This window comes from Astyanax mexicanus, chromosome 2, assembly GCF_023375975.1.
Source record: "Astyanax mexicanus isolate ESR-SI-001 chromosome 2, AstMex3_surface, whole genome shotgun sequence".
Taxonomy (NCBI): domain Eukaryota; kingdom Metazoa; phylum Chordata; class Actinopteri; order Characiformes; family Acestrorhamphidae; genus Astyanax; species Astyanax mexicanus.
The window spans coordinates 11504646-11516358 of record NC_064409.1 but is presented as its reverse complement, the minus strand read 5'-3'; the positions used below and the strand labels follow the sequence as shown (position 1 = coordinate 11516358).

General features: G+C 39.7%; 1 protein-coding gene across 2 annotated transcripts in view; it reads left to right on the top strand.

The window, feature by feature from the left end:
• Nucleotides 1–2357: 2357 nt before the first annotated feature.
• grip1 (glutamate receptor interacting protein 1) overlaps nt 2358–11713 on the top strand; it is a 554262-nt gene continuing 544906 nt past the window's right edge. For both annotated transcript variants that reach the window (XM_049473333.1, XM_049473330.1), the window contains exon 1: nt 2358–2603. In XM_049473333.1, coding sequence (XP_049329290.1) covers nt 2549–2603 — 55 coding nt within the window. In that variant the 5' untranslated portion in view covers nt 2358–2548. The remainder of the gene's footprint in view (nt 2604–11713) is intronic.

The window sequence follows — 11713 nt, the reverse complement described above, 5'->3', positions numbered from 1 at the left end:
TGTAGCAGTGGAACAACATTTCTTAGAGACGTTCTGAGTACATCTGAGATTAGTTGGAGGTAGTTTCGGATCCAGAACTAATTATCCAGCATCAGTAGCTTTATCTCACTCATGCTCTTGTAGCTAAATGCAATCAAATCACCACAGAAACCTTCTAAACATCAAGCAAGTGTAAAGTCTTCCCAGTGCACTAAAGGCTGCAAATAAGGAGACTTGTTTTTTGTAAAAAAATTTTATTAAAAATTAAAATTATTATAGTAGATGCTATTACAATACATTCATTTTATAATGCCGCTTTTTACACTACAAAGACATGATCTTGTCAAACTAATAAATCTCCGGAATATATCATGTATAAGCATGTGCATTTTGAGATTATCCATCACAGTCAGCTGCCAATAAATCTTGATCTCTCTCAGACAGCAGGGCACCATTAATCAGCATTAGATATTATTCACAGAGGCCACTATTAATCAGGCTTAAAGAACTTCATGTGTAAGTTATAAGGCCATTTTGTGCTAAAGCAAGCAGATCTGACTATTAAATCTTAATTAAACACAAGTATCAAATTTTATTTTCCATCTATATTCACTTCCTTTTAGATTATGTGCTTAGACACAGAAGTGGTATTGGAGTTTTTAAATGCTGTACTGAGAATAGTTCACCAACAGCGTCCTGTGTTCAGCGTCCTGAGACCACTGATAAAGAACTAGAAGGTGACCACCCCAAACAGTGCAGCAACAGATTCAAAGCTTCTGTTAGCTTCACTGAGATTACTTTATTTCAAGGTGCTGCGCCTGGGTAGGAGTGTCTCATAGAGTCGACACAGTGTTCAAAAACTCCAGCAGCACTGCTGTATCTGATTCACTCATGCCGGTACATCATGACATTATCAACATTATGTTTAAAACATGGACGCTGTGAGTCCATTCTATTCTAAAGTAATGAAATGGAACCAAATTGTCTGCCATGTTGTCAAATTTGCAACCAGTTCCACAGTAAAGACCAGAGTCAGGGTAGACCCACACACTTCTCCCAGAACAAGTGTCTCAGAGCGCTTTTTTATTGTAAGCAAGTTAGCTGTTCTGCAAATGGTCACGATGAGACTCAGCAAAAAACATTTGAACTTTATATGACCCCGTGATATAAAGAACCCCAACCATTCAAAGCCTTTAAATGAACATTGCCTCAATAGATCTACATTCCACCATAGACCATAAATAGAAATATGTACAAATATGCATTAGGATCTAATAGATAAAGGCAAGGCAGTGCTATGATGAATAAAACAATCTGCAAGAGGTGCAGGTATCAGCAGAAAATGAGCATACCCAATAAACATGTGCATATGTAGGTATTTAACTAGTAAGGTGGCTAGTGTCCAGACGTGCAGATAAATAAACATATAATTTAACAATGTCAGAATTTAAACACTAACCAATAACTAGAAAAGGAAATGTTAAAAGGAAGTTTGTTAATTGTTTTTTTTTTCTAAAAGTTATTCATATATATTCAGTGTTCTTTGCTATCAGGGTGTTTTAGGTGAGCTTTTATATGCCTTAGAGCATATATACCCACTTTTGTAGATTGTAGATCTTGAGCTACAGTTTTGAGTAACCTTTAGGTAGACATCAAAAGTGTCAAAAGTATTCACACATTACTCAGATAGAAGTATAGATACTAGCATTTCAAATATTAGCTTTTTACTCAAGCAAAAGTGTAAAAGTGCTGGTTTTAAAACTACTTAAAACACATTGTTCTAAAAGCCATAATGACTATAAATTTGGGATGCTCTAGGCTGCCTGACTGTTTTAGCTGCATATATGCCCATTGAAAATGAATTATGTATTTTAGTAGAATGTAAATATATTAAATAAGCTTAGTTGGAACATCTGTCTCGAGTTCTCTTGAGTCTTTGCACGGATCATCTTCGTACTAGACTACATACGTCTGCTAAGTAAGGGGAAAAGTATTTGTTCTTCGTTACTTGACACCTTTGATAGACACTGATAATGATGATGATGATATATTCATGATATGATCGCTGTGACAAGATAGAGAGAAGCGTGTAGTGTTATGACGTAATGTAAGCATCGCGGGAACGTCATAATGGCCACCTCTAGTAAGCGCAGTTGCACGACAGTGGCAAGGTCTCCACTGTGTGTGTGTGTATGAGGGTGTGTGTATATATGAGTGTGTGTATATATGAGTGTGTGTGTGGCTGTAGTTGCTGCCACCTTCACTGCTCCCTGTGCTCTGGGAGAGAGAGAGAGAGAGAGAGAGAGACTAAAGGAGAGAGAGACACTAAAGGAGAGAGAGTGAGTGAGAGAGAGAGGGAAAGAGGGAGGGAGGCACGGCGGCGTTGTGTTACAGCAGCAGCAGTGAGCGCTGAAAAAGGAAGACACAACGGTTGACGGGTGGTGGTGGAGGGGGACAGATATGAACGCGAGCGACATGGAAGCCTCGGTGGGGCTGAAGCGCGCCTGAGCTTTGTGTGTTTTTATACCTCGGAAAGCCGCTGTGAGAGCTCGTGAGAACGCTGTGAAACATGCCGGGCTGGAAGAAGAACATCCCCGCTTGTCTACAAGCCGACCAAGAAGGAGGTAGGGAGCGCTGGGGCTTTTCCTTACTCCATCGTTTCTCCACCATGCTGGTGCTGCCGAGCGCCTGCTCGCGGGGAGGGAAAGTTGTGCGCGGGGCTTTAAGCGCTCGCGGGGGAGCTGGAGGGCTCGAGGCGGAGGGCGAAGCGGTCGCCGGGCTGCCTTATTATGCCTTTTTAGCCGGTCAACACGCTATTGTGTCAACTTTACTCGCAGTTTGCTGCCAGTTTTGTGCTGTCAAGCGCGTGCTCGTGCTCTTCGTGCTCTTACTACACCCACCCACCTACCTACAGCTAGCTATAGTAGCCTACCAACCTGTCTACACTGCTCACGTGCACTTGTTCATATTTCTGTGCTGTCTCGAATCGCCGTCCTGTTATTACTATGAGCTAACCCTGGATAGCCTGGCCGCTTGTTCTCTTATTCATTCACTCAGTCACTTACTCACCTGTCGCGAGCGTAGTATGTAACGTTAACTAACCTAGCTAAAGCTAGGTGGTCCCATTCTCGCATGCATGCATAAATGCATTTATTCTCTCATACATGCATGCATGCATGCATTCATGCAAGCAAACACGCGACCATGCTAGCTAGCTTGCACATGCTAGACATGCAGCCTATGCATAAAATAGCACATGCATGCAGAGCGCGCGTGCAGTCCAGCAGCGCTACTCGTTTATTTAGCTAACCTAGGTTAACTAGATCTTTCGTGCAGCTTCAGAGCATGCATTACCAGACAGAACAAACACAATAACATGCAAAAATGACAGACAGACCGCCCACCCTCCTTTAGAAACTTGCCCCACCAGTGTCTGTCTAGGTCAAAACACGGAGCAGTAGTGGCATTAGTTCCAGACCCCAGTGCAATAGCCAGCAGTGCACGAGTAGCAGCACTAGACAGTAACGATTAATGCATATTATAATCATTCACTTCGATACTTCATGCTCTGTCAGCATGGTCACCTAAAGTGACAGACACAACAGATACCGCAACACAACCTATTGTCTCAATAAATATCAGAACATTGCACATTTAAATGCCTGCCATTGATTTAAAGAGCAAAATTGTTTTTAAGTGATGAGCCCTATCCGGACGGGAATAGTTTCTCAGGGGGACGTCTGTGAAAAATATTGCAATTTCTACTCAGTAATAAAACTCTGCAATTGAAAAAGCAGAATGACTAGTGAGTTTTTTGGCTTTCTCGGTCACATGACATCGCGTTCAGTAGCTCCTCCATTTCCACTCGCTGTGGACAAATAGAATATTTTATTAAACTCTAACTTTACTGTAGTTCAGAGAAAAACAACAGGTTATTCAGCTTGTAATTTTCTCAGAGGACGTCTAAGAAAAACGCATACATGGTTGTTCCGGAAGGGAATAAAATCAAAGCGGACTCCTCATAAAAGAGAAAATTACCCCAGGACCCCCTGAGAAACAAGTCCCAATCAGATAGGGAAACTTCTAGAATCCATATGCATGCAGCGAAATCTTTGACTAATTGACTAATCAGAGAGAAAAAAAAAATATAGATTAAGATTAGTCAAATAGAAAAATAATCATTAGTCGCAGCCCTGCTTATCACACCCACTACTGCTGCCAGTGCTGCTACTACTCCACTAAACTATGCATGGCTGCAGGGCATGGTCTGTGGTTTGCTATGCTACGCTATACTAACTATAGACATTGTTATTTAACGCCAGAGGAGCAGCAGACAGACAGTCTTACTTGTAGTTAACGCAGACATTGGGTATTGTGCACATGGCTGAAATCTAATCCAGCACAGCCATGCATGACCAGTTCAAACATATAACACACAGCATGCTGGGGTGTGTGTGTTTGTGTGTCTTTGTGAATGGCTAGTAAGTAGGTGGCTGGCTGTAGTTGACTGTAGTAGAGTGTGCAGTGGTTTAATAGACATAAACAGGGCAGCATTACACACATTACTAATACTACTACCTCTGTTACTACTACTACTACTGCTGAGGTGGTGACCTCATTCACTGTTGGCTCCTAGATTTTACCAGCATATTGCAAGGATTATCTCATACCTAATTGGGGAAATAATCTCAGAGTAATTATGACAGCTGCCACCTTCCAGATGCTCTTTTTTTTTCCCCTGGCCTGCACCGTGTGTATATTTTCATTAGTAAGTACATGTGACACACTTCAGCGTGGAAATATGAATTATTCATATTCTCTTCATCTTCTCAAAGCCCGGCATATACTGGTGATGTGGAATCTTGTGGTGTTCCGGGTGAATTGTGGTTTGTATCGACCCATGGCATATGGATCTGGCAGTTATACTATCCTCTCGAGTCCATCATTCACTACACCTGATCTGCCATTCAGCATGGGCTGTGGAGGAGAATGGAATCTATAGGGGCACAAAAAAGAAATATGTTCTGTATGGCATAGAAAGGCAGGGCATATATTGTTGATGTCATGCAAAAACCTTGTATTTCTCTTTGCATGTGTTGTTCTTTTTCAAATTGTCAATGCTGTGAACCGACCAATAGAAACGCTCCAATGTGACTGATTTGCTTCTTAAAAAAAGTATTTTTTCCTCTTGTTTTCTCGAATATGATTTTTTTTTCTGTTGTAAAGTTAGATGTTTTAATATTTTAGTTTGACCATCACAATATAGATCTTCAGATTGCAGCAGATGGAATCTGGCATCCTGTAATTGTTATTGTTAGGCCTAGAGTCGTAGCGCGAGGTCAGTGCTTCATGGTCAAACCCATTAGGTTTATTGGTGCACCGTTACCGCACATAATCGCCCATTACAGTCTTATAAAGTGTGAGTGCATCAGGAATAGATCGTCTCAAAAGCTTCTGTCTCTTCATGATGACAGTTGGCCTAATACCATCTGCGTGCATTTTTTAACATACAGATTTTATTAGCCTTTATCTCCTTTAAAACGGGAATTCGACAAATATTCTAACTTTAAGGAATAGTAGTATGTATCTCAGGAGACTGCTTGGAAACCTGTATATGCTGTGAGTTGCTACCTGGTGAGTGAGGTTGAAAACATTCCTAGATTAACCGTGCAATTTGTGTTGGTAATACAAAGACATCCATGTTCAATTCAAGCAGTCCTACATGCATATCGAACCGTATTGTAAGTGCAGATTTCCTATTTCCTGTGTTGTGATTTTTGGCATGTTGATGTAAGGTTCTCTGATGGTTTTGGATAGTATCTAGTTGTCTGTTTGTGCTGTAGAAGCCACATTTGCTGGATCTGATCAACACACTGTAAATAAGATAGAAGCATAACAGCTGTTTGTCTACAATGAATCATTTCAGTGATTTTATTTATTTCAGCAGCCTCAAAAATCAATGGGATTCTGCGTCAGTTTATCAATGGAAGCGTTCTTATAAATACACGTATCAAGTGGACATCAACACAGGTGTATAAGCGTGTGTGTGCTGTGACTATGCAGGAGTTTTGTCAAAAACCTACACCACAGGAATAGTGTTTACAAAAACACTAAAGGCCTAACCAGGGAGTATGTTTAGACAGGAAGCAGATAATTAACATGCCGTATTTATTTCTTTATTTCTTTATTCATTCATTTACAGAGTTAGATTTGTTGGTGTAACAGCAGATCCAAACGCTTCATAAATCTGAGCTTTCAGTCTGTTGACTCTGAATGAAGGGAGCGTATGCTAAATTTCCCAAATTTGTCACAGACACAAAAATAGGCCTGCATCATGCAGCGCAATCAAACACATCAACAAGGAACCTGCATAAATACAAAAGCTCATGCTGTGCTACAAGAGAATTAATCACCAGCAACCAGCTGACTAACTAGATAAATTGAAAGTGTGCCGGCTTGCTCTGAGCAGCCGAGCTGAGCGTTACTGTGTTTTGAAGTTTAAACCACTATGCCGGACTGCAGTGAAATTTAGGACAATCCCATTTCTCTTTTGTACCCATACAACCCCTTGTTTTTAAGTGTAACCTCACACCCGATACAGATTTAACTAGCTTTAGCAGTGTATAGCAGATTAGAATCGAAAATTAGATTTTTTTTTGTTTGTTTGTTTTCACAAAAAAAATCCAATTTTCTATTTCAATCGATTTTTCCCCCCCTTCTAAAAATCAAACTACAAGTGACAAAAAATTGGTTCAAAACTAGGTTTACCTGTGGGGTTACTTGCACACTGATGGACTCTGGATTATACTTCAGAAAGCGGGTTTGTGACAAAAAAAAGAGAGAAATAACGCCCTAAACGAGTCACAGTTGACACTTTGAAGGAGAAATTATTATTATTTTTCACAATTAATCACGGATTCGCACCGGAGAGCGGCTAAATACGTACTTTATCCCACCGGTTGTTTTAAGGCGCAAGTGCTTGAACCTTTTTCGATACTTTTTTCTCAGACTGAGTGGAATGGTTAGAAAATATGCACATGTTGGTCTGTGGCAGGCGCCGGTAACCAAAGTAAGACGGATAAACACTTCAGAAATGAGTAGCGTTTTCAGATATTTTAGATTACTCCATTGTGACATTGCATTAAAACTGCAATTCCAATTAACCAAATTAATCTTGAAAGTCTCCCAGCACTATTTTTAAACAGGAAAAATATTAATTTGGTTACTTTGATCAAACAAGGTGCATGAGCGCACAAAACAGATGGGTACGGTTAAGTCGTAGGATCAAGGGGTGGAAAGGGATTGGGCTTTAGTTATGACCATCTCTTAAAGCTTGATGAATTGATTGGCCAGTAAAATGTTGAAAGCTGTCTTCTTTGGGGTTTAATTCATGAATCATGGAGTACAGTTAAGTGTTTTCCCCAACAGTGAGTAAAATTGTATAATTCATAATTTATCGTTATACCACAGTAACCACTGTATCTCTGACTTGTGCATATGTAAGCATGACTTGGGAAAGATGTAGGGCTTCGGGTCAATTCAGGACTAAACTGTTTAGGTCATAGGTAGAGAGGTTTGGGAAGGAATGAAGCTTTTTGGAACACAGTTTGACTGTTATTTTCAAACCTTACCTCAATATGTATGTGTATACAGAAATGATTCTGCAATTTATACAAACTGTGTTTGGTAGAGAAGCGGTGTGACTCCCTATGCTGTGCTAATCCTGAGTGCTGTTAGTGCCCAGCATGCCAGCCTTCCGATCTGCTGCACTGCAGCCTGCCAGTGTGGCATGTAATTGGGTTTGAAGAGGAATAGGGTGGGGAGGTGGGGGTGTAGCTGTGCGGACCCTCCTAACAAAGCGAGGATATTGCAGGAAGCTCCAGCTGGAGCTAAAAATGTGTTGGATTTGCTCGGATTTCTCTTTCCACAGGGTTTAAAGGAATGGTTCACTGCACTGAAACACTGGCGCTAGAAGCTTCATATAATACAAGTGTATACTTTAGATTTCTGTTGTTTTTGGGTACACTGGCTTTGTAGCTCCTGTGGGGAAATTTCAGACATCTAGCTTTGTATTTGATGGACTGCAATTTTCGTGAACTGTGCTGTTGACCTGCTGCCAAACTGTTGCTGTTATTTTTTTAGACGTTTATGAAATTGCAGTTATAAACTCTGCAGAGGAGTTTAAATTTGGATGCAATGGTTACAAGAAGTGAAGACATGCAATAATGCCCAAACTTGATTTTTGTCTCTCTTTCTTTTTTGTTTTCACTTTTTATCTATTCTGATTATCCCAACCAATTTCGCTATCAATGTCCCAACAGGCTGAAGACTAGCGCATGCTTCCTTCGATACTTGGGCTGCAACAATTTGTCGATATAATCAACACACCAAACACAACAGGTTACATATGTACTCAGTACCTTTACACATTCAAACAACATCTAGACAAATGTCTGTTAAATCTCATGTTCAGCTGTTTCTATCGTTTTTAGTGATCGAGGACAAATTGGTTTGACAAATCGACTGATCGAAAAAATAATCATCAGATTAGTCGACTACCAAAATGTCTGACAGCATGTGATGTCAGCCACCACCTTTTTTAAAAACTATCCTAGCCCTGTACAGCTTGTATTTTCAACTTGGTATACAGCATGCTCAGACAAAAGCGCAGTGATTCGACTCTAATACATCAGCTAACAGACCCCTGTGCTGACTGATATCACATTGGGAGTGATTTGAGGAGAGAGCTCATCTACCCACCCATAGAGAACATGGTCAATTGTTTTCCGGGACTCCAGCAGCTGACGGTGAGGTGCATCACCAGGAGTCGAACCAGTGATCTCCTGATCATGGTGGTCCAACGTACGCTGAGAGTCTAGAGAGTCTTCCTAGCTCTACACACACGATGAGGGAAAAAAATGACATTTAGAAGGTAGATTAAACTAGCTAAATATTGTTTATAATGCAGATGCGTACAACAGCAACAGGAGTTGTTTTGAGGCTGCAAAAAGGCACAGTAGATCACATGTGAGTTGAAATTTACACCAAAAATGGATGCAGCTCTTTTGGTAAACAAACAGACGCTAAGGCTAAGTTACCTCAGGTAATGTGACTATTCTAGACCTGTACAGCTTGTATTTTTCATCTGGAAAACAGAGTTTGTGAAGAGGTTGGATTGGAACTGATTCAAATGTGATTGCAAGTAATGTTAAATGCTTTACTCAATTTATGTAATTTGTGAGTAGAGCATAAAAAAGAAATTGCTCTGAAATGGTGGGTGTTTGATGTTAGTTTTTGTTGGTATAATACATTTTGATGACTAAATGGATAAGGACAAGACAGTCTCCATATATATGAGTGTGTGTGTGTGTGTGTGTGACCAATAAGCTCCTGAGAATGCAGTCTAGGCTGTAATCTTATAGTCACACTACAAAAAAAAATGTAGTTTTAGCTATATTTTATGGTAGATCAAATTTGTTTCTAGTTGTATGCATAATTTTGCATATTATGTAAGGTTTTTCATCATTTTTGGACCATTGTCTTTTGTGTCTGTCATACTGTACCATTTGTCAGTACACGAGGTCTAGTGTCCTCTTTCCCTCAGTTAACTTGTGGCCTTTTTTCACTGAATTATTTAATCAGGTAGCACCCGCTGAGTTTTTATTCGAAGAGGCATGTCTGTGCTGTACACCCTGCCCACAGCTGAGCTTTTCCCCGACGCTGGACCAAAAAAAAAAGGAAAAAAAAGAAAAGAGAGAGCTGGTAGTGACCCTGCATTTGAAGTGCTTTGACCATATGTACTGCAATAAACCCAAATCAGGGAGCAATGGTGCCAGGCCAAGTGCACCTACTACTTCACATTGGCTGCTACATCACATTTGGCGAGTTTCGCTAAGTCCATCTCACTGTAGACAGATGCAGCAGTTGGTTAAGTTTGTAAACTATTACACAAGAAGGAAACAAATAAAATGGATCATGCATAATTAATTTAATTGAGATTGAAGGGGAATAGGGTGAGGAGGTGGGGGTGTAGCTGTGCAGACCTGCCTAACAAAGCGAGGATATTGCAGGAAGCTCCAGCTGGAGCTAAAAATGTGTGATTTGCTTGGATTTCTCTTTCCACAGGGTTTAAAGGAATGGTTCCCTGCACTGAAACACTGGAGCTTGAAGCCTCATACAGCTCTGGAAAAAAATAAGAGACCACCTAAAAATGATGAGTGTCTTTGGTTTTACCAAATTGAAAACCTCTGGAATATAATCAAAAGGAAGATGGATGATTACAAGATTTTTTGCACCAGGGGTGGCATAAAGCTATCCAAAAGCAGTGTGTAAGACTGGTGGAGGAAAACATGCCAAGATGCTTGACAAATTTGATTAAAAAACAGGGTTATTCCCCCAAATGTTGATTTCTGAACTCTTAAAACTTAATAAATATTAACATGTGAGTTATGAAATCTCTGCATCTTTTTTGTTATTTTAGCCATTTCTCATTTTCTGCAAATAAATATTTTTATTTGGAATTTGGGAAAAATGTCTGTAGTTTATAGAATAAAACAACAATGTTCATTTTACACAAATATATACCTATATATAGCAAAATCAGAAAAACTGATTTAGAAACTGAAGTGGTCTCTTATTTTTTTTCCAGAGCTGTACAATACAATTTTATGTTATAGACTTTTATTTTTTGTATACACTAGCTTTGTAGTATATATAAATTTAATTGCAGCATTTAGAAAATATACTTTAGACAACAAGACAACAGAGCTTTTCCCTGACACTGGATGAAAAAAAAAATAAAAATAAAAAAGAGTTTTGGTAGTGACCCAGCATGTGAAGTGTCCTGACTATATGCACTGCATTAAACCCAAATAAGGGAGCAATGGTCAAGTTAAGAGGCTTTTATTGTCATTACATCTGAGTACAGGTACACAGTGTAATGAAATTACGTTCCTCTGGAACCATGGTGCAACATAGAACAACAAGCAATAGACAACATGGTACCAGGCCAAGTGCACCTATTACTTGGCGAGTTTCACTGAGACCATCTCATTGTAGCAGCAGTTGGTTAAGTTTATAAACTATTACACAAAAAGGAAACAAATAAAATGGATTGTGCATAATTTATGGAGGAAAATTGAATATCACATATAGGAGCTTGCAGCTCTGCTGAAAAATGTCATTTGTCTCCCGGTAGTGAGATTTCTTTACTAGGCAAAATCATATTTTAAGCATTCAAACAAGATTCTCTCCTTATCTCGCTATTGTTTTCATTTCAAACGGATTTCTCCTGGCTCTGCTCGTGTCGTATCTGTGTGCTAAGCCTGAAGAGAGCTTATTAAATGAGCAGTGAAGGGAGAAGTGCAGTGTGTGTGTGTGTGTTTGTGTGTGCTGGTGGGAAAACTGTAGTTATTATACGCAAGCTACAGTGCTTTATCAGCTACGGTGACACCAGTCGTGTGCCTAGAAGGACGTGAGGGACGCTTGTGCTTCTTATTCTTCAGTGGTGGCTGTGTGTTATTGTAGTGGAACTGTGCTGGGTTGGTGATCACAGGGTTGTGGGTTTGATACAAGGGGTGGGTCAAAATATCAATATGTCTAACTAACATTGCAACACTGAAGAAGCATAGACCAATTATTTAAGATTTTTTATTATTTTAAAATGAGTTTATTTAGAACAGATCTCCCCTTCTACTCTAATATAATTAACAATGTTTAAGAATATAAAACACTT